Source organism: Nelumbo nucifera, chromosome 3, assembly GCF_055504915.1.
Source record: "Nelumbo nucifera cultivar China Antique chromosome 3, China Antique-T2T, whole genome shotgun sequence".
Classification (NCBI taxonomy): domain Eukaryota; kingdom Viridiplantae; phylum Streptophyta; class Magnoliopsida; order Proteales; family Nelumbonaceae; genus Nelumbo; species Nelumbo nucifera.
The window spans coordinates 17372210-17396367 of NC_142651.1; the positions used below are offsets into that span (position 1 = coordinate 17372210).

General features: G+C 36.7%; 2 protein-coding genes across 9 annotated transcripts; one reads left to right on the plus strand and one right to left on the minus strand.

Moving 5' to 3' along the window:
- The first annotated feature begins 294 nt into the window (after positions 1-294).
- On the plus strand, positions 295-2847 carry LOC104599015 (Carbohydrate-binding X8 domain superfamily protein). The gene is made up of 4 exons (XM_010261379.3): positions 295-579; positions 1013-1252; positions 1350-1386; positions 2147-2847. The coding sequence occupies exons 1-4, from the start codon at positions 528-530 to the stop codon at positions 2391-2393; spliced, it is 576 nt and encodes a 191-aa protein (XP_010259681.1). The 5' UTR covers positions 295-527; the 3' UTR covers positions 2394-2847.
- Positions 2848-7002: 4155 nt separating this feature from the next.
- Positions 7003-16809, minus strand: LOC104599022 (alpha/beta-Hydrolases superfamily protein). 8 transcript variants are annotated; one of them, XM_088902185.1, is made up of 12 exons: positions 16651-16809; positions 16283-16538; positions 11740-11834; positions 11552-11649; positions 11402-11451; positions 10848-10943; positions 10188-10277; positions 8869-8961; positions 8681-8776; positions 7720-7785; positions 7338-7500; positions 7003-7260 (listed from the first exon to the last, which is right to left on the minus strand). In XM_088902185.1, the coding sequence occupies exons 2-11, from the start codon at positions 16460-16462 to the stop codon at positions 7375-7377; spliced, it is 990 nt and encodes a 329-aa protein (XP_088758311.1). In that variant the 5' UTR covers positions 16463-16538; positions 16651-16809; the 3' UTR covers positions 7003-7260; positions 7338-7374. The 8 variants fall into 8 exon arrangements, with proteins under 8 accessions (XP_088758311.1, XP_010259714.1, XP_010259718.1 ...); XM_010261412.3 differs by having other exon boundaries at positions 7338-7426; positions 16283-16571; positions 16651-16805; XM_010261416.3 differs by having other exon boundaries at positions 7334-7426; positions 16283-16571; positions 16651-16805.
- Positions 16810-24158: the final 7349 nt, after the last annotated feature.

The window sequence follows — 24158 nt, forward strand, 5'->3', positions numbered from 1 at the left end:
ACCAGGTTGGGTTAAATTTTGATCCTCAAGTCTGAAGTTGAGTTTACGACCGTTTGGACCAAAAGTTGGGCGTTGCTCTCCTCCCCAGACGAGTTCAAATCTGCCGCCCAGTTCCAAAAATATCCTACAGTACATCTCAATCGTGTATTAGGAACATCTCCCTGTGACAAATACAGAAGATGTTTTGAAAAAACGTTGAGATGTGCATCTGGGGTGTTTATGTGAACTCTCTTCCAGACCACTCTCCCCAGTCCCAATAAAAAATAAATTAACAAAAGCTCTTTGTAAGAAGACAATGCACACCGTCTACTCAGTACTACCCTAAAAAATCACCCCTTCACTCCCCCACTCGCCCAGTTGCCCCATCTTTCATTCATTCATTTGCTCTCTCTCACCCTCCTGAGAAGGTTTTCCTTCCTCTCTTTCTTTCTACACCCATCTAGATTTCTGAGTTTCAACCAACTTTGTTCAATCACCATTAATATCTCCTTTCTGGGCTTTCTTGTCCCCCCACTCTTGCTGCAATCATGGCTCTCTTAGTTTTTCTAGCGCTTATCTTGGCCATGACTGGTCACTCTGGTGAGTCCTTGGATTAAACGTTCTTTCTTTTTCTCTTTTTAGCCTATTTTCTTTGAGTTTAAGGTGCAAACGTTCTTTAGTCGGCAACTCGGTATGCTAATGTTATACATTTTTTTTCTTTTTCCTTTTGTCTCTTTTTTTCCCAGTGTAATGTCAGGAACCAGATTTTCTTCAAGCTTGTTCTTCATCTTTTTTTTTTTTCATTATTAGTGTGTGGATGCTAGATCTTTCTCCATGTTTCTGGACATGGATTATTCTTTCCATTTTTTCTCCATTATCATTATTTTTCTTGTTTTCGTTGCTGCTGCTTTCTTACCATGCCTCTGGGTTTTAGCTGTTCTTTGTTTTTTCTTCTGTTCTCAAATTTATTTTTTCTCTGTAGTACTAATTCTTCTAAATTCGGCTAAAACTATCTCTTTCTTTCTGGCGTCAGCTGCAAATTGGTGTATCTGTAGGAGTGATGTGAGTGACTCTGCCCTTCAGAAGACATTAGATTACGCTTGTGGAGCTGGAGCTGACTGCACGCCTATCCTTCAAAATGGGGCTTGCTACCAACCCAACACTGTAAAGGCCCATTGTTCTTATGCTGTGAACAGCTACTTCCAGAGGAAAAATCAAGGACAAGGAACATGTGATTTTTCAGGCACATCCATGGTTACTACAACCGATCCAAGTAAGCCCGCTAGTTTATTTGACAGTTTAAAAAGCAATGAAAAGGAAAAAAAATTACAGTGTATTGACTGTGTTTTTTTTTTCTTTGGTAACTTCAGGCACTGCTAATGGTTGTATTTATCCTCCAAACCCAAGGTATACTACTATCTCAATTTCTTTCTAATTTCTTTTGTTTTTCTTCTTCTATTTTCTCTGTGGGTTGAGAATGCACCTGATGTTGCACTGTTTTCTTACCTGCAATAATTTGTTGTCATTTTCGTGGGACTTTCTTTGATTCCTTTCATATCTTCCTGCAAAATAAAAAGGAATCTGTTTGTGTGGTCCTTTTGATCGGATGTAAAGCACAAACTTTTGTGAGGTTCTGTGTCTTCATCTATCTTTCTGCAAAGTGTGCAACTGTGCATCTTAGTAGTAGAATCTGATGCTTTACTTTTCCTCTGATCTGCCTACAAGAAAATCTCCTGCCATTATTTCTCTAGCTCCTGGATAATATTCTGTCTTGAACATTGCACGGTACCAGACTGCTTTAGCTTGATGGAAATTGGTGTCTCTTGTCTTGCACCATCCATTTTTCCTTCTAATATGCTCCCAAACCTGGCATTTTTAGCTTAGATTTGTGGTGGCGTTGGCATTTCACAAATCGCAATGTTAGATTTGAAGTGGGTAATGTACAAAAACAAAGAACTGCCTTGAAGGGGAGACTAGATCTAGGACTGCATCTTATTAAAATTTTCTACTGGTTTACGGTTGTCACAATGTTGATGTTTCCTTGTCTTTCAGTCTGGTGCTGCGGTCGTTTTGTCTTTCATACAGAAGTTCAACTTGCTTTTTAGGATTTTGATTCTCTTTATGGAGGGAAATATTACACTTACCAGCATCTTCTTTTCACCACCAGCTCTGCAGGAACTATTACAACTCCAACAGGCACAACGCCCTCCTCAACTACAACAACTACAACTCCATCAACAACAACAACGCCTTCATCAACTCTAACACCCACAACTGGAGTAATAGGAGGGATTGGCTCAGGTCTAGGCCCCTCTGGCATCAACACAGACACCAGTGGTGCTGTTGCACTCATCAAGAACTTCTCCCTTCTTTTAGCCGTTTGGTTTTCAGGCTTGCTTTTCTTGTGGGCTTGAGGCAGCAAAGCAAAGGAAGGAAGGTGGCTGAGGTGGTGCTGGACTGGTGGTGGTAGTGGTAATGTGTAATGGTGGATGTGGGTAGGGTTTGGAATTGAGGGAGATGATGAAGGTTGATGTGTGGACAAGATTTTGCCACCATTTGCTGATAGGCAGGCAATGTGGTTTGTAGGGGATGGGGGGGGGGGGGGGGGGGGGAATCATCTATAGTGTACAATTTCCCACTATGTTTTGTTGTTTTTTCCCATTAGTGGAAAACAGGTAAAGCCTGGATGGATGGGTTTTGTATTCCTTTTGAGTGGTTATGTAGCTGCTGGTGAGATAGGGACCTAATTCACTACTCTCTTCCACTGCTTTTTAGATTTTTGTTCTCTCCTCTCCTTTTTGTACATGTCTAGAGACTGAGCAGCAGTATTTTATTTTATTATTAATTTAATGAGGAATTTTGGTACCATTGGGGCGCAGGAGTCAGGACGACAGGGCCCCCCCCCCCCCCCCAGCTCACCGACTCGGCCTCTTCTGGACCTTTCATTTTTTCCGTAGGGTGATTTGGACAAGTAAATGGTCCTTTTTGTCCTTTTGGTCTCTGATTCAAAATCAAAAGTGCCCAAATCAGTCGCCCTTTTTACATGGTGGACAAACACCCCCTAGTGTTTTATGAACGTTACGTATGCCTGACATGGATCTTCATCCACCATAAAAAGGAGGAGCATTATTTACGGTTTGGGAGTGTATATCATATTTGCCGATGTAATTGGACATTATTGATTTTTTACCATAATCACGTGGAATGGCGGTCTTTCCACCTTGACTATTAAAATATTCACCCAATGGAACGTCTAGTTGAATTAGTCACTAATGCGTTGTTTGGTTTGATAGAAATTAATTTTTTATGGACCGGCACGACATGGTCCATGTGCGACCCGTTTTAAGTACGGGCTGTCCCTCCCTCTTTTGGGGAGTTGGCCCAAGCCTGTGCTGTGCCAGGCCTGGTTGGTCCATGGGCCGGGCCTTGGGCCAGGCCAGGCTGTAAATGGGCCAAAGTTATTTATTTAAAGAATTGAAAAAAAACTTAAATTTTTAATTTTTTATAAATTTTGATGTATACAATTATACAATAACTAAATAAAATTAAAAAATGTTTATTTTATTAATATATTATATATATTATATATGATTATATAATTAGAATTTATATAATATATATTATATAAAAATATATATGGGCCTTGCTGACCTGAAACTCCAAACCCAACATAGCCCATTGACCTATGCAATCATACCGTCCAAATTGGGCGGTACTGCCCAATTTACACTTCTAAGTTTAGTTACTGGTTCTTTTCCCTCAACATTTAGACTCGTTGGTTGAGGCAAATATTAGAATTTAGGGTCTGTTTCATTTGTGGGAATAGGGGTCTGAAATCGGAATCAAGAATGTTCCCAATTCTAATTATGACTGTGCAGCAAAGGGGGAATGTTTAGACACAAAATGCTAATCATGAAGGCAAAACCTTCAGCTGTCTACAAAAGCCATACATGTTTGCCTATTTGAAAGGATTGAAGCGGAGTGGCTTGTGGCTTTTCTGGCTTTCTTAAATGGGCCCCACACTATATCCTATAAGCTATGTTTGGTGAAAACCTTTGTGTCCAAATTGACTGTCATTTGGGACATTTGAAGGGATTATTTAGGTTCTGCTCTAAATGGCAAGGAAAATTTCCACCCATGGATATTCGTGATTTTGTGGAAACCTGTTCGGCTTTGTTTTCCGCTCTTGCGCTGGGATGCTGGCCATGCATCCGCCTATCCTTGGCAAAGATCAACAGGATGTCAATTTTAGCGGAATTCCTGTGAGTTGTGGGCCTTGTGGCTCTGCATTGAACATACTCGTTAAGGAAAACTACGTCCTTTGAGAAGGTCAGGTGGATTTCTCTCACAGTTTCGCCCACTTTATAGTTTGGCTTAAGTGTTCAGGTAGGTTGGTTGGGTTGGGGCTCAGTTGGATTTAGATCGACCCAACATCTGTATTTCCTTTTTGCCAAATGTTCCTCCTTATTTGCTAGGCTCAACAGTTTGACGAGGTAGATCCAGTTTTAGCATTATTATCAAGTTGTTTGGGAGTGCTTATTACTTCTCAACGGGCTTTTCAAATAACTGAAACGGTGAAACCTCCCTTTTCTTTTTTCAAGATGGATTAAAGCCTATGATTAAACATGTAACATTCATTCATGGCTTGAAAAAGGTTCAAAAAATTGATACGATATATTCCATATCGGGTATTTGGTATCGTATCTTTTGGGTCCCGATACGCCTGTTTACAAGTTTTTTGAGACCCACTATTTTTTAATGAAAAATATGGATATAAATTACCCAAAAACCAAATTAAAAAAAAAACTATATTTCTGCATGGTTCAAAGTATCGATCGATACTTTGAATGCCCATATATAATAACAATCTCCAAAAGCAACGAATGTAAAATGAGGTGGCTTGAACATCCATCGTTAAAGATCACAAATATCTACTTCCAGGATGTTGCGAAATAAAGCTCATCTTTAGTTCTACTCCGACCCAAAACGAGTATTACATTGAAGCCATTATCCAAACCCATGGAGGCATGAACCACCTTTCTCTGCTCACAGATCTTTACTCGCCTAAACAACCCTGAGCCCTCTTTTAATCGTTGGTAAAGAAGTAAATAGGGAGAAGATAGTAACAGCATCATTACATCGGTTGATGATCAACAATGACGAGGAGAAATCTACAACAGCTTTGTAGCTCTGTAACTCCATTGCATCAAGGTTTCTTTTAGCATAACTAAGTACTTTCTCCCTTTGTGGAACAAGACTCTGAATCCGTCATGTCTTTTCAGATGGCTTAATTATCTGAGTTTTTACATGATAATGAGAGTTTTATTGAATATCTGCAAGTGGTCTTAACTCTTAAATCTAAATCAGATTTTACATTGTAGTTTGAATGTCATTACCACCGTAGGAATTTGCTCTTGGATGTTTCCTCAGACAAAGATTGCAAGATGGAGAGTTGGTTTGTGCTCATGAGCATTTTATAGATGGCAAAAACTCTCACCGTGTGGCCGAAACTCTAGTTTTAACTAAATGGTTTTCTTCTATTTTTCATGAAACTTAGTCTTTCTATTGCATGAGACCTTGTAGTTCATTTATAGGCGTAGGCTCAGGTTTTAGTTCTCTGTTTTGTGTAATTATTTCTGTATTTCTGCATGGGACAAGCTCTAATACTCTTCTTAGTTAACCCTATATTATTGCTTTAGATTGCTACAGTTTAACCGGTTATCTTTGAAAATTTTAAAAATAATTAAGGGTAAAATAGTCTATTAATTGATTCTATAATATACCGGCACATTTTATTGACAAGGAAGGTTTAAGTTCTATTAAAAATAAGAGGGGAGGTATAAGTATTTGTGAGAAACATCGAGGGAGGTTTAAGTCTTTTACCTTTTTTTTTTCATCAACCACCCATTTGGATATTTTTGGATGCTTTTAAATATAGTAAGCAATAAACCCAATAAACACTTTAAAAGAAGCCACTCACAAATATGAGTATGTAAAAACGATATAGTTATCATGATTTTGGGTTTGGGCCTAACCGGCTTGTCTAGTTTGGTAAGTAAATTTGCTTGTGATCTTGTTTGTACTGGATTTTCAGAACCCCATTTTGGTTTTGCTGTTTTTTAATGAAAGTTGATCATATAACAAAAATAAAGAAACCATTAAGGCCATCCTACAAGGCAACATCAAACCATCCATATTTATATTAGAAAGAAAGAGGGAAGGTGAGGGGTCATCTCACCACAAAGCTCACATCTAAATCCTCCTCTCACTTCTCATACATGTGGTTACTGGTTAATTATTTTTAATTTAAGGATAAATTCCTTGAAACTCCCTTGGGTTTTCTAAAAAAGACTTAAATCTCTCCTCAACTTTGACCTGCCCTTAAACTTCCAGAGTTTTGGGGATAAAATGGACTTACAGAGCCCTTTGGTTACTTTTTAAGTGGAAAAAGACAATAAGGTTGTGTTTGGTAGGAAAAGGTAGGAAAAGAAAGGGGAAGACAAGGAAACCTATATAAGGTCTGTTAAGGTTTCCCCACCTTTCCCTACCTTTTCCTTCAAACCAAACATAGCCTAAGTGTCTATTACACCCATGCTAATTCCATCTTTACCCATAAATTGCTAATACGAGTAAATATGTTTGAATATTTTATTTTATCATGGAATAAACAAACACGTTTCAATGGGCCTAAACCCTAACACATGCCTCATGTAGTTAAATTCTTCAAATTTGGCAACCTGACTTACAACTCTAAATTAGAGGTGATCATTGGTTGGGCTGGGCTGGGCTTTGGACATTTGGTACCAGCCTGAGTTTGATTTTAGGCCTATAACTTTTATGTTTAAAAGCCATTTTATATTAAATATATAATATTTTATATTACATTGCCAAATAATGTGTATAAAATATGTTTTACACATTAAATAATATAAAATATTATATTTAAGTATGTTATAATATTTATATGATATGTGCAGGTTGGGCCAGGCCTGATGAAAGCCCAGTTGAAAATGATCATCCCTATCCTGAATCCAAGCCTACCCAAATTTCTATTTAACCTCAGCATTGCATGGGTTTACTTACTAAGTATAGCATTTAGCAACTTTGGTCAATCTTTTCAAACTTATTACATGTGCAATGAGGTACTCTGTCTGCAATTAAACCCACTAGAACAAGTTCTGGGCATGAAATGGTTGCAAATTTCACGCCAAACCTTCAAAGAGTCCAGCACTGTAAAGTAGCTGCCACTTCCACTTAAGTACATCAAAACGCAGTGCCCCCCTGAAACAAGCACTAGTATTACTAAGCCAGAAACTAGCACGAGAAATGACAATGATTTCAAAATACAACTTACATACGGTAATAAATCAAGAATTGGACACCTCTAGAACTTTATCAATGGCCAGTTCGAATAAAATCTACAATCAACTTGGAAACAGTTTCCGGCCTGTCCACATGAGGAAGATGACCACAATCTGGTATTTGACGGATAATAGCATTTGGCAGTTCACAATGTAGTCTCTGCATTATATAGATTAGATGACATCCTTTTATGCTATTTAGTCTGATTTGTTGATTGATTGATATTCAAAAGAAACATGAATCAACTGGCTTTTTCTAAAAATGTTTTGTAACATTTTCATGAGAAAATGGAACCCATATTTGTGAATTGAATGAGCATGCAGTCTGACATTTTATCTGCAACATTTCCTATAATTTAAACTCAAGAAATGAACTCACCACTGCAAGCTTTCTGCTGAAAATCTTGTCATCCTCACCCCAGATGATGAGTGCCTTCTGTTTTACCTGTAGGAAAGCAGTACAAATTCAACCAAAACAAACATTGAAAAAATAGTCAACTTTACTTCATAACCATCTTCACCAACATAGTTCAGCTCCAAGGAATCATGACATAAGAATGCAATTTCCCCTTTGAGCTACATATGGCTAACACCCAGAAAACCCACTAACAAGCTCTTATGGCCCAAAAACCACCTGGTTATTTTCGCTGGATAATTTACTGTTTGTTTTTTTGAACTCCAAAGAGTTTGAAGCTAAGTATGATTCAATGAGGACCTTTTCCGGTCCAGGAGCATTTTTAGGAGGGAAAGATCAAATGGCTGATTAGTGAATTGCACATGGACCAGGTTTGGCTGGGGTGCCTGGACCTAAGAGACCAAGGTTGTGTTTGGTACAATTGTCATTTCTACCTACTAAGTTTGAGGTTGGTCAATACAAATCTGTGAGAAGTTTTTTTTACTACCAGAAACTTTTTCAGTACAAATTGCTATTTCTACCTGAAATGTCAAATTTGGCATTCATCTATAAACACCAAAGATCAATCCCATGCATGCATTTTTCTAGATGAAGTGACTATCTTATTTGATGTGACAATACACATTTGTCAAAAATTTGTATTGATCAACCCCAAAAATTCAGGTAGAAACGGCAATGTTATCAAACACCACCTAAGTCCACTTCCATCCTTGCTTGTCTTGAGCCATCAGCTGTCTTCCCTGCATGTGTTAAGGTATGATACCTTTCTTTGGTAATGTGAAGAACCTGCCAGCCCTATGGGACAGACGCTCAAGTAGGAAAGAATGCTTATTCCCATCTAGGAGTATTCCTCTGTTCCAATAACATTGTAGAACAATTTTACAATCTAACTATGCCTCTGGATTAACTTCTGTTTTGTGTTTACCTGTTTGATATGGGAACTAACATTATAGCCCCCACTAAGCATAAAATCAACAGTAGCATCTTCCCACCAAGGCAACAGGCAATGTAAGCGGCCAACCTAGTGGAATGAGAGAAAAAATACCATTAGATTCAACTTATATTTGTAATATCAAAGTAGAGAAATAATTACCCAGTAAGAAATATACTCACACTAGTCCAGTCTAAGATGGTGCCATATGAAATTCTTTTGTAGGCCAGAAGGTTTGCATACAGCCGCAATGGAATGCTCTTCAGTAAAGCTACCTAGTTCAACACAGTGCTACAAACTTTAGGTTTTGAGAGCATTCAATGACATTAAATAACAAAAAGGAAGGAACACTGTAAAATAAGTTAAACAAATAAAGAATTGCCTCATTGGGAGCTTTAGAAGGTTTTGTAGCCCCCACATGGTGCGCGTGTAAGAAATCTCCATAACAAAGAAACCAACCCAAAATCCCAACATTTCTACTTCATTCATTATTGAATTGTGTAAACTGATATGCTAACTTCTTTTATCCCATTCACAACAGCAAGCCATATTCTCTATGTTGTTCATAGTTTTTCTTCACCACTATAATAAACCATATCTTATGTGACAACTATATGATTGGATGGCACTTTAGGGAAGATTTCCTAAGGAGATCCAACAAATGGTGGATGCCAACATTCTTCATGCATTCCACTGGTAAACTCTGTTCCAATGCATGTATGGAGGGAGAATAAAAGAAAAAAACTTGCAAAAATCAACTATTTTGGGAAAATAATAACAGTCAAATGGTAACTAAGCAAAACTATAAATCATGTAAATTTGTTCTCACCCATTACAACAAATGGAGTCATAAAAAATTTGCCCATGGCTGGCTATTGTGCATAAGCTAAATGACAATTAAATCGCCTTCTATATGACTTTGTTGAGAATCTTGTGGAACAAATAAAATCCTTTTTTTCAAGAGAAAAAGAGTTGTTAGTCTGAGTTCTTAAATTGATGGTTTACCAAAAAAAACTTAATTTAATAATTAAAATGGAAGGTGCGTTGAGGAACTGTAAAGACCTTAGGATGATGATTCTGAAAGGTGGAAAATGGTCCCTAGAGAACTAATCGTTGCTGAAGAAAAGAATGCAAAGGAAAAATCTTAACTTTGGTGATTACCAAAAAAATCTCCAAGAAAAGGAAACCTCATTGGTTGTCCTACAAAAGGTGGACAATGTAGATCAAAGGCTCAGGAAGAACAAAAAGATTAATCCCTCTAAGCTGGTGCTTATATTCTTGCTTTTGGCTATCCAGTTTGTGGACCACTTTCATTGCTGTTTCTTTGCAAAAAATTAAGAGCTTTGAGACCAGCAAGTTTTTATTACTATTATCATAATCATAAAACCTACATACATATATACATAAAATTAATAAGTGAGGAAAATAATAAAAAACGTTAAAATCTAAAAACTGAAGTAGCAACCTAATAGTTGCATCTCTTATTGAAAACAGAACTGACCCCAGCATAGGCTGTTGCTCTTGGTAATTTTGCAAGCCTTCCTGTGCCTTCTGTATAGACACCTGCACCAATCAATACCACCTTTTCAACCTGCACAGTACAAAACCACTTTATTATAAAGCATTAAATTTGCTAATATAAGTACAAAAACTATTGCAACCACTTCTATCTTTAATAGTGCATGATTGTTTTTGAACTAAGGTTTAGGAACTGGTATCAGTGCCAACCCAGCAATGCCAAAGATCAGAATGAGTCCATGTAACTTCTGCAATTCAGTACACTTCAGTCGACTGAATAAACTCTTGGACACTCATCATGTTACATTGACTCTGCCAAGTGCAGTAGCATTATATGACTTAACCACTATTTAGGGATAATGGCTCAAGTACCATTAGAGCTCAAATATTCTGTAGCTTGTCCAAGTTATGAAGCACGAATCTTTCTTGAAAAACAATGTGACAACTGACAAATTCTAGGCCAGAATACGCAATTTGACAACAATCTACTCTATGATGGGTTCTTTTGAAATAAAAGTTTTCAAGTGAAAGGGCAGACATACTGGAAATGGTAATTTTATTCTACAAAATGGATTCAAGGAGAATACTAATGAGTTTGCTGGGAAAGCCAAAAAGTAAAAAATAAAAAATAAATAAAACTTACAGCATCCGGATGGTTAACAGTGAAGTCAATTGTAACAGCAGCACCGAGACTTGGTCCAACTAGTATCATGGGCTTTTTGATGTAGGATCTCCAAAGCTATTGTAAAGATGGAAAAAAGGAGAGTGAGAGAAGACAGAAAGGAACAAAGAGTGATGGTAATCATCCCAATAAAATAGTACTTGAAAGGAAAGAAAATAGAATGCAAATGGTAGCCCCATAAGAGTGAATTCTCTACTACCAATTAATGGATGTAGCATTATAGCTACCATTCCAGAATCCAGACCATTCAATGGATTGTGCATTGATTTGAGCATGTCTTGCACCGTTGAATCAATAGTTACAGATGCTTCCAAGAGGTATTCCATCAATTGGAGATTAATAAGCATATTAAAAATCATGAGGCATTCCAATATATTCTTCATTGCTGTATCAAAAGCTTCTGATCATCAACCAACAACTCATCGTACTCTTAATATCGAAGCAAAAATTGATGGAATAAGTCTTCATTTATTGCAATTCAATTAGCAGGTACATGAAGATTGGAGCAAACATACCTGATACAGGTGTTCACGTTTGGTAGCCACAGTACATGCCGGAAGCCTTTCTAATGCCAGCAATGGAAAACCACAATATTTGATTCAAGATACAGAGATAAAAAGTAACTAATTGCAGTTCAATGGAGCTAAAGTTATATATGACAAAACCTAGATCACTGAATCCCCAGCCAAGAATATCCACAGTCCAAGTTTCCAACCTAGCCTCCTCCAGCAACGGATGTGTATTACTCCATTCTAAACAGGAACTGAAATAAGATGGAATGAACTGCAGAGGCTAATAAAGAAATGGTTTCACAACTAATACAGCCCAATCACAACAAACTCATAATACATACCTGTCAAAGCCATGGAGTAGAACCACCGGATTTGTCTCACCCTGAAATAGTGGCTTCACGCAACTACTCATTATACAGCTTTCTGAAAAGCTAACCTACAATTCCACAAGAACCCCCTGTTAGTCCCAAAAAATATCAAGAACAAGCAATCCATAAATTTTAAGGTTGGTTGTCAAAAGCTTATGATTATAGTACAATTTATAATTTGAATCAAGAATCAAAGGTTTCCTATGTAAACCTTATAATCTAACACTTCAATCTTTATGATTTATACAACTCATTCAATTCAAATCATTATGACTAGGATCAAGTTATATGTCATGTCATTTTTGTTTTTCTAACAAGAGGCTTTGGTTTTATAGTTTTAAAACCCTTAGCAAATAAGAACTTTTAGATTAAAGAGTCATGATGATGTTAGTTAGTTGAGCTGATAAAAAAATTATGTTGGGTTAGTTGACTTTGAATTCAAAATTGATTATCTATGCTACAATATTATGCCAAGCAACTTTTCTAGATCTCAATGAATAGGCCGAATGTGATGATTTGAAAGGACAGGCCCCTATGCACCTCTACACATTAATAGGGGTACCTTTTGTCTTTTCACAAGGGATATACCCCGGATAGAAACGGGATCTGCTCCTCACACAGGGGCGCCTCACAGGCATATCCACCGTGCATTGGGAACATCCCGTAAATAATAACTTATAAGTACGGGAGATGTTCCCAATGCATGATAGTGAGGTCGGTGTGAGGCGCCCGGTGTGAGGAGCAGATCTGGTCTCCCCTGGATATGTCCTAATCATCCTTCCTCAAAACTGTACAAATAGGATAGGATTAATTTCATGATTAAGTCATAGGAAAACAGGGAATGGGATGTCCTCCTCACACAGGTGCCTCACAAGCACATCCACCGTGCATTGTGAACATCTCCCGTGAATAATAATTTCTAAGTAGGGAGATGTTCCCAACGCATGGTACGATGTGCATGTGAGGCACAAGTGAGGCGCCCTGAGTGAGGAGCAGATCCGGCCTCGGAAAACAGTTACCGACACAGCCATGGTCCTCTCTCTTACTACAGTTTTGCTCCCAAGTCCCAAGCACTTGCCATGCCATTCTCCAGTAAACATTAAAACTTTGCTTCTGTATTAATTACTTATATGGTGGATGTAGAAAGGTGTAAAATGATTTTTTTTTTTTTTTTATGAATAGTGTCAAATAACTTTTAAATACACTTAAAATTTTGCTTACAATGTTAGGACAATTTGAACTCTCTATCCTATTAAAGACACATCAAAAATTTTGTGTTTTCATTTAGACATCATAATAGATTTTAAGTCAGTCAATTTTGCCCCAATGTTATCCACCTTGTTTGTATATCAGTAATCAGCAAGAAGCAAAGCGAACTAGTTCCTATTTCAGTCTACCAAAAATAAATCCTGTCCGTGGATGGATTGATATCAAATTCACAGGCAGGATGCAGTTTACAGAGAGGACTACTAGTAGACTAAGAGGGGACTGCAATTCAGATTTCTGAGGTGGATTGCAGTCCACTTATTCCGGAGCTTTTATAGTTCAGGGTGAAGCTAAGATTTCTAGGGATGGACTGAATCTTGCCCGTGGATTGATGCCAAATTCACGGGCACAGTTTATACAATCTACTTATCCCTAAAGTATAAATTATACTGTCAATATCTATTTTGGTAGACTGTCAATCTCTATTTTGGGGGTGACACTAGTCCGTGTCCAAAACCCCACCATCATGATCTGACACTTCAAACATGGCAGGCCTCATAACAAGTTTACCCCTAAAGTTTAAACTTGAGGTGCCACATAGGTGCCACATAGGTGCCCCATCAGCAAAGCCATTAATTGCATTTGTGTGTATCAAAGTTTCATGAAATTTGTTTTGGATCTTCCTAAAACGGTTAGGCATTTATTGGCATTGATCAGTGACAAAGACCCTCACACTTTTAAGTTGCGACAAATACCCCTTCTGCCATTTAGTCAGATAACAAATAGCGGCTCCCCTTCTTAGGCTTACTGCGGAATGGACAGCGAAGAAATGGAAAGACGATACAGAACCAAGATCATCTTGTCAATGAAAAAAAATAAGAAAGTAAGATACTTCTCTTTTTTATGCTTGTCAAAAAGCAAGGCGATTAAAGCATACTGCTGGCATTTAAATGATAGAGTGCATTGTTGAAAAAACCGATTTAGATTCTGGGTCAAATGGGTTTATAGTTAATCACCTGGGTCGAATAGTCACCATTCGACCAAATTAATAGTTTGTCAGTTGTTGGTGGATTTGAGGTGAACCAAAATTGTGATGGTTTCATCTCTCTCTCACACACACGCAGCTTTTCTATGAACACTGAAGAGGTTCTTGTGTAGTTAGTACAAGCAAGCTTCGGCAAGGGCGTGAAAGACCCTGAAAGGGTTGGTCCTGTCGAAGAGGCCGTGACCTTCTTCTTCGTCTACCAGATCAAAACCGCAGTATCATGAGGAGAAGGATGACTGGATTTTTTTTTGTTCTTTCCTTTGTGTGTGCTGCGAGCTTCTCCAGTTTTGTTTGATTCGTGATGAGAGAAAAGTTCTGTAAAATATAGGGGAGAATGGACGAAGATAGCTGGGGTATGCAACCTTCTGGAGCTCCACTGAATGTGCAGAGAGAGGAGCACTTGGAAAATTTTGATAACTATATTAATGCTGTTTCTTTTGGATTTGTTGCAACTGGGATTCTTATTCCCTAACTCCCATGTTTCTCGTTATGGCCATCTTCGAGAGATTTCTAAGGCCGAGATCAACCGGACTAATGCCTTTTGAACGTAGAAATCACGACGATATCGAGGCGCAGGTGGCCTTCATCGGAAAGCTTGATCGCCGCCGCTGCTAGTAGTTGCGGCGGCGACGACATCACCTGCTCCCTCTCTATCTCTCTTCTCTCTTTCATTCTCCTTCCTCTCTCTTCTCCCATTTTTAAATACCTCCCACTCTCTTCTTCCCTCCTTTCCTCTGTTATTCTTCTAAATTCTAACCCCATTCCCTGCAACCGAGTCAACCAGCGTCGTCAGTTCGGTCTCAGGCAAACACTCAACTCAAGTATGAACAGTATAAAGTCTTAAAAATGATTTCATAAATTAAAAAAAAAAAAAAAGTAGTTTAGTCGAGTTGAGATCTTCTACCAATCAAACACGTTCCAACCCTTTACTAACTAGATCTAACACCGCACATCTCACTATCAAATTGGGTGGGACCGCTATATATGAGATGTGCATTATAAGATCATGTTGGTTGAGGATTGCAACGTGTTTCGTTGGCAGGTGATCCGGTTGCAGTTTAGACATTTAGAAAACATTAACGAAAGGAGTCTTTATCTAATGGCCAAAGTTTAAGAGGTATTTATCACAAAAACAGAAAAAGTGAAAGGGTCTTTGTCACAGACCCGTATTACAAGACCTTCCAATTAGAGGTATGTACGTCAACTCTTTTAAACTAATTTCAACATAACGGACGTTTACCGTTAACTTTTATCCATCCGGTTTGATCCGGATACTAAAAAACGAAAAAAAAAAAGAAAAATCTAATGGATGATGGTTATGGGAGAACTTTCTCCGGCAGCAACCATTTCCCCTCTTTTAGTCTTATTAGCCGCTACTGGGTTGAATCATTAATGTGTGATATATACAACCAAATTCGCTCAACTTCAAAATCTGAAACTCCATTAGATTTCTTATCCATCGTCAGTCCATAATTTCATCAACCAGGCAAGAACCAATACAGAGAATCCCAGAAAAATGCAATATCATTCTCTAATTCAGTCGCTTGTTTTCTTCTCTCTCCATCTCTCCTTTACCTGTGCATTGTACTCTTCCCTCCTGGACCATTACTTTAAGTTCATGCATCCATCTCTTCTTCAGAGCATATCGGACGAGTACATCGAACTGACCAAGCCCCTCCCATCCGACGTATTCACTCCTTCCTGCTCTCTCCAGCTTCCCCAAGAGCGCTTTGCCTGCCCCATTGCATCGTCTAGCTCGATAGCATTGAAATTCTCCGCACCAACACGGCGGAGCTTATGGAATCTATAATGTTGGACGTCATCAGGTACTCTTCCCTGCTCTCCCGGTCTAATCACACTCACGGTAATGCTAGAAAATTTTGCAAATGACGCTTTCACTGGAGTTTGTAACGTTAACATCTCTCTTCTTTATTACGGGGAAAACGAGACCACGAATTCGCCTTCACTTGAAGATCGGAAATACCACAGAAAACTAGGTTTCTTAACCGGAAAAACTGTCAATCGGACTTGGAAAAAAGGGAATATTTGGATTTAAAGATGAGGAATTTGCAGTTACAACTATCAAGAAAAGGGCATTTCAAAGAAAGAAGCTAGCAACCATTTAACCACCCGCAAAATATTGAAGAAATTAACGCTCGCTGTTTCCATTAATCGAAGAAGAACAAAAACAACAAAACTATAAGCAATAACAGATGATGACGATTATAAAGAAGAAGAAGAAGAAGAAGAAGAAGAAGAGCATACCTGTACGGGCACCCTCTCAATCCTTTTGGCGAGCTTCCGGGCAAATGGGTCTTTGATCTTCTCGACCTCTTTGGGAAGAAACGATGGGAACCCGTCTGCCGAAACCCTTAAAGCCCTTGAGTTTCCGTAGGTCATCGGTGGCGCTCCGGCAGGTGCAAAAGCCACTGAACTACACGTCATTTCTCTAATACGGCGTAAATTAATACCAGCGCGCTGGGCTCCGGCCTACGGGCTACCACCACAGTCAACTGACTTACTGACACAATCAGAGAAAACAATCGCATCGACACTATACAAAGATCAGTAGGGCTTTTAGAAAGGGTTATTATTATGAGATCCATATAGTTTGCCGAATTTACTAGACTTACCTTTGCATAACACCCCCATAGTGTAATGCAATCATTACTTTTCGTGAAGGAAATGTTGCTGCTTATTGGCTTGCAAAAATAACAATGAAGAGCTGGTTCATTCCTTCCCCTTGGCTTTCATATATCTCTTTTTTAGACTCGGATGCCAGGCTTCTGCCTCGTTAGTTATGCTTTGTTTGTCACTTTCCCATTTGTATAAAAACCGTGTAATGACAGTATTTTGTATATCATTGTTCTCGAACTGTTGTTGATTCTGATCGTGAGACCGTTTGACCTGAAAATTGTTCAGGCAATCAGTTTTGTTTCACCCTTAATCCATTTTTGGGCCAAAAACCATTGATTTTGTCAGAGAATTGCTGTCGGGCGATTGAACCGTTGACCCGGACAATGGTTCGCAGTTTAATAAAGGATGCAAAGGAGATAAGAGAGGAGAGGAACCGAGACAAGACCGGTCTCAGATCTGAGATCACTAGATCCTAGAGACAATAGAGCCAGCAAAGAGATAAGAAGAAGAAGAGGAGGAAAAAACAAGATTTGCACTTTTGTAGATGTTGGAGAGAAATCAGATCTCAGTTCTCAGATCTCAAATTTGAGAACTGCAACTATTGTTGATATCGTCACCATTGTCATCATCGGCCAATGAACATCAAATCCTCCTCCTCCTCCTCCTTCTTCCCTCCTTTCTTTCTCCCTTTCTTTCGTTTTTTTTTTCCTTTTCTCTCCTTCATTTCTTTCTTTCTTTCCTTCTTTCTTTCTTTCTTTCTCAACCGACAATTACATAGTCTTTCTTTTCTCATATTGATAAAAGTCTAAAAGTTGCCCTAATGATCCAAACCGCCTGAACCTTTTGATTTGGATAGTCGAATCGTTGACATGAAAACCGGAGCCCATAGCAGTTCTATTTTTTTAACAAATTCCAATCGAACCCAAAATCATAGCCAATTAATAATTCAAACAGTTTAGCCAATCAGATCAACAGTGGATTGACAATACTATGTACCTGCATTTACGAGTGTTCACAATTCAATTTGATTCAGTTTGGAGGAGATTTCAAACTAAACTATTAAATTATGATTTGAGAAGTTTTCATATTAAACCAAATCGGACCAAACTGCAATTGTTGGTTTGGTTTCTAATAAGTTTTGTACTCAAGATATGCTACCCCACAAGTTGTTCCCACATACCTACCCATAGAACACCACTACCGTGTGCATTGGGAACATCTCCTCATGAATGATAAGGGAAATATTCCTATTGCGTAGCTGTAATGTCTCGTGGGTAGAGATTTGGGAACAGCTCGTGGGTAGCAGATTTGAGCCCTAAGTTTTGAATATGTTATTGGGCTTAACCTAATTATCATTTTTTTTTGTAAAATGAGTTTAACCTAATTAGAAATATTAGATAACATGCATACCTACATAAATATCAAATTGAAACGTTTAACAAGTGCTAGATATTACTACCAAATAAATTATATTCACACTTTCTCAAACATAAACAATTACTTGGCATCAAATTACAATTTAAAAATTTAAACAAACAACAACAATGTATGATGTGTTAAATGAATATATAAGAATATACATATGTACATACATATCTTTAAAAGTTACCTTACACATATTATATACATTAATAAATATGTTATTAATAATTTGGTTTATGGTTTTGTCTAATTTTTTATATTATTGATAATTTACATTTTAATATAGAAAACTAGGCCAAATCAAAATATTATAGTATGAGGAATTCTCATACAAAATAAACCATTTTAAGGCCATATTAGAACTAACTGTCGATTTCAAATTGTTTTATGCAATTTGACAGTCTAGACCATATAATAAACACCCCTACCAAGCTGTGAGTATAGAAACGGTTCCTTAACGGTAGGATCAAGTAAAGTTGTCACAAATTACAATGGTGTTTTTGTAATATATAAACTTAAAGGGCAAATAAACCAAAAAAAAAAGAAGGGTAAATTACAAAGACCCCCTACTACCATGGGTTAAATGGTAAATGGCAAATACCACTTTGAGCTTTCGTTTGTGACAAAAATTCCCTTAACTTTCATTTTGCCACAAATACTCCCTTTGTTAGTAGGGATGGCAAAAGGGTGGGTTCAAGGAGTGTTTTTGTAAATTCTAGACCCTACCTACCTCTCTAAACCCTTCAACCCGTACTTTCCCCAAAACCCATAGTAGGTTAGATTTTGAGAATCCAAATCCTTTCCGCACATGAAAAATGCAAAACCCTCCTTGACCCTACCCTCCCCACATTCAAGGGTAGGAGCGGGTTGGGTTTAGAACCCGCATATAATTTTCTATTATTTCTTGTCATATATAAGTAATAAATAAGTAAAATAATACAAATAAATAAAGTTTTTCAATTATTTGATTAAGGCATAGAAAAACACATAAACTATCAATTATTCTTCTTGTAAAATTTAAAATATTACCAAATTCAAGACCTAGTACAAAAAAAAATTATATGCTTTCCAACAATATGCCGGTCGGGGAGGGTCAGATTTAGCCTATTGTACCTTACTTGTACCGTATGAGTTGGGGAATCCCGAAACCCATCCCTACCCCAAAATCCATTCTTCAAGTAAAAGAAAAGAAAACACCCCGTCGGGGATAGTAGGGTTGGGTACCCACCATGTAAGGTAGAAATTTCCATTCCTATCCATTAGAGTTATGTTAGTTAACTTCAAAAAAGATTATCATTCAACTGTTTAATTTTTTTCTTAAATCTCTAAACTACCCTTTCTTATTTATTTAAATGATTTATGATTTGACTAGTTTTTTAAATGTAACATTGAAGCCATCTCGGTTTCTCCAATAGATCCTTGCAAATTTCAAGCTATATTCAATATTCAAATGAAATGGTAAAGATTTCTTTTTGATAGATATAAATTTATGGTTTCATTTGTTTTTTCTTGATTTATTGGAAAAAGGAGTGGGTAATTTTTATATTTGAACATGAAGAGAGGCATTCATATGAGTGAAATGAATCAATAATTTAAAAATAAAACTTTTTTCTATACTAATGAAATGATTCCTCTTAGGCCCTGTTCGGTGCCTCTGATCTCTTAACGCTGAAGTGGTTTCGTACCACTTTCAGCGCTAAAGAGGTGTTCGGTGGCTCTTAACACTGAAGCCTAATGATAGCTCAAGTACAAATGAATCATGTCATTATTTTAATGGATTTTACCCATATTGCCCCTCTAATGCTCAATTAACTTATAACATCTCATATGAAGACCCATGGGACCCACCACCAATCTTTTATTTCCCCCATAATATTATTATAACGTAAGTAATAGTTCATTATTTATATTATTCATTATCGTCTTATAGTGTTATTAATAATTACTCATATTAATTATTATAGCTAATTATTTATAATATTATTTACCAATTATAATATTATAATGAAACCAAGAATTATTTATATTAAATAGTATTATAAATTATGAATAGTAATAATAAGAAATTACTATTATTATTGTTATTATTATTATTATTATTGATATACTATTAATATAATATTCATAATACTAATATTATAATATTACAAACATTATAAATTAACGATTAATATTATAATATTCATTATAATATATTATAGTAATATTCTAATAGAAATTAATTAATTAAAATATTAATTATCATCATATAGTTTCTTTAATTATTAATTACTACTTAATTATTTATAATAGTTATTCACTAATAATAATAATAGTAATTGTTATTATTATTATTATTAATTAATCAATCAATTATTATTAATAATAGTTAATGAATTATTAATAATATGTATTATTTAATCATAAAAATTATTAATTATTAATTAATAAATAAATTATTAATATTAAGTATTAATTACTAATTAATTGTTAATTATTAATAATATTTCATTAATTAATTAATAATAGTAATTCATAATTAAGTAATAAATAATTAATTAATCAATTATTAATAATAATAGTTAATTAATCGTTAATAATAAATAATAATTATTAATTAATTATTATTTTTAATGATTATTATTATTATTAATTAATTAATATTACTAATTATTAACAATTAATATTAGGTAATATTTATTATAATATTTTTTAATATTGTTTATTTATTGAATTATATAGATAAATAAAAATTCTCTTATATGGGGTTAAATTGGACATTTGACATTTTTCATAATTCATAATTCAGAACAACATTATCTACATTCAAAGTTCAGAGGAAAGAAAAGTTCACTAATACCAATATACCTGTTAATGTAATTATTACACTTTCAGATGTCAGGCTTCAAAGCAAACGAATAGGCCCTTACTTTAGATGGTTTTGTTTGGATAAAATGGAGGTATATTTGGTCAATTAGGATTTAAGATAAAAGAGTGAGGAAAAGAAAATAAAGAAAGTTTAGCAAACGTTTTGGTACTTTAATGCATTATGCCATCTGACTTGGATTATGTTTGGTTCTGTGGGCGTTTGTTTGAAAAAATGCCACCACATCAATGCCATTTAGCATCGGTGTTTATTGTGCATGAAACCAATGTTTGATTTCAACATTTATCAAATAAACATTAAAAAATAGAAATACTTGTATTTATGTGCATAAGGTCTTGGAGGAAACTTCAAATTCGGGTTTCTTCCCAAAGCCCTAACCTTTATTCAAACGAAATGCTTTATTAGAGCATTGTTAGCTGAGGTGGAAATAACTTTATGGGGTTTTACTTTATTTGTAACATCCAACCAAACAACAAAAACAATATACATTTAAAGTAACCTTGCTTATTTGAGAAACACCCTAAGCGCCCACGGAACAAGTTTAGGAGTTATTTGTTAAGGGACCTTTTTAATTTATCCAAAAATAATAATGCCGAGATGTTTCAACCCAAATTTCTGATTTTTCATTACGAAGAAGTACAGACAGGCCCAATACAGATTTCTGATTTTCATTACAGAGCTATAAACATTCAAGAGGTCAAAAACCCACACTCTGTACACCCATACCCGCCCGTGAATTGGCATCAATTCTGAGCTGGCACCTACCCCAAATGTACTTTGAGCCAGTGAGCCAACAAATTCTGACCCTGGGCTGAACCGTCATTCTCCCTTTTGTTTTATCTCCGAGAGAAAAAACCCTCTATCAACGCTGCTATTGCATATCCGAAGAACCAGACAAGTTCCTCACCTGTAGACCTGTTCATGGGTCGGGCCGGGCTTTGACTCTTTATTAACAGAAAAATGTTAGGCCCGAGCCCGAGCCCGGCCCTAATAAAAAGCCCGAAGCCCGAGCCCGAGCCCGAAGCCCGACCTAATAAAAGAAATTCAAATTTTTCCCTATTCAAATAGACATTATCTATTTTAATTCAGATGTTTTTTCCCCTATTTAAATGAACAATGGGCCTACAAGTGAATCAACAACCTTCTCAAATCAAAAAAATTATTCAAATGGACATCACATAGGGTTTTTACTTAGGTTTAACTATAGATCGGACCGGGCCGGGCTATTTTGGCAATTTGATCTCGTAATTCTGATGATGATTTTACTTCGTCAATGATCTTCTATCCTCACTAGCGAAGTGCTTTTAAATAGGATTTGTGAGACCGAATCTGCTCCTCACACATGATGCCTTACACCGACCTCACAAGCACATCCCACCGTGCATTGAAAATATCTTCTATACTTATATGTTATTATTTACGAAAGATCTCAATACACGTTAGGATATGCCTATGAGGTCATTATGAGGCGCCCTATGGGAGGAGCATATCCCAATTTGGTCATTTGTTTGGGAGTAAGATAGGGAATAAGATGATGTCGTAACTACTATACGAGAAAGAAGGTGGAGCAAATTTTGCATCAATTGTTGAGATCAAAGTTTATACTGATAGTAAGTGCAAATGATATCTTGGCTCAGTACGAAAAGAATATAAAATGTAAATGCGTACAAAAGGTTTTGTACTTTATCCAAACTAAGTAAAATGTACAAATTTTTTATCAAGTACAAGTACCATTGTAAATTATAGTTACATGGCTCCCTCTGTCACCACTCACCACGGATAAAATAACATGTCACAACTAGCATCTTAATATTTTTACTGTCTTGATGGTAATTATACCTTGTAGAATTATAATATCCCGTACTAGCATTTTTTAATGTAAATGTAATTAGTTAAAATTTTGAGGGTGTTCTTAAATTATTCTTATGATTTAACTAATTGATTAAATGCATTTTCAAAAATATACAATTTACCTTTATTATAACTTCGAACACCAGCATTATCATAGGCACCGATTCCAACGGAATATTTCGTTGTCCCCTCTGGCATCGGCTTTGTCGGCATTGTCATCTCCGGCACCGACATCTATTACTCGCGGTTGGAAATGGACGACCAATGTCTCCGGAGGTTTGGAACAAGCATCCACATAACGGTTGGTTCGCTGGTTCGGAACAGCGTCTCCGGCACCGGCACCATCTGGGTTTGAAAAGAATTTTCAAAATAAAACCCAACTCCGAACCCTCTTGCTTCGTGAGATTACTTGGAGGCTGCCGCTGCGCTGGTGGCCGTTCTCACGACTGGACCCACTACTCCGGCACTGCATGCCCTGACTTCCGCAAGGGTAACTGCAAGAGGGGTGACGAACTGACGCGTGCGAGTTCGCACACGGAGTATTTGAATGTTGGCTCCATCCGGCGCAATATCGTACGCAGCCCTGTAAGGATGTTTCTAGTTGCTGCCGTCGCGTCTGTTTTTTCGCTCACAGACCAGAGCAGTTACGAGTGCTACCCCAACAAAGTCCGATGACGCTGGTATCTTCTGAGTCTTATGACGGAGTCGGTTCGTCCTCTCCGACTCCGGATGTGGCGAGGGTGTCGGAACTAGTGAAGTGAGTGGGGTTGGTGATAGAGTCCTCCGTCTTTGCATTTTCTATTTTTTTATTAAATATTTTGCTTTCAGATCCGCTTCTGGGTTCGTTTGGTTACACTAATTTTTCAGGTTGTGAATAGTAAGCTGAAAGATGAATTGCACAGGTTTAGCATGAGTAACTGAAGATTTTTGTATATATGTAGAAGGTGGTAGATTCAGATTGTCATATCTGAATTGTTGGGCTGCCGAAGATGGGTAGCAGATTGTCATATCTTTCTATATTTTTAATCCTTCTTTATATTTTGCTTAGTTACTACGATCAATCTTGATTTTCTGATATCTGTAATCTGATATGAAATTATGCTCTTATGTCTTAAGCCATTAAATAGCAATCATCATTTTATTCACCACCGAGTGGAGTTTTTGGGTTTGAAAGGTTAGGGTTTTGATGAATCAACGTCTCTATCTCTTTTTTTCTATTTTATTTTGAAAATTTGAAGATGAATAAAGGGTAAAACAGTTTTATTTGTCTTTATGTTAACGAACACTAACGATAGGGGAGGTATCAGTCAATTGTCAGAAAAAATAAGAGTAGCCTTAGTAAAAAGATTATGAATGTTTGTTACC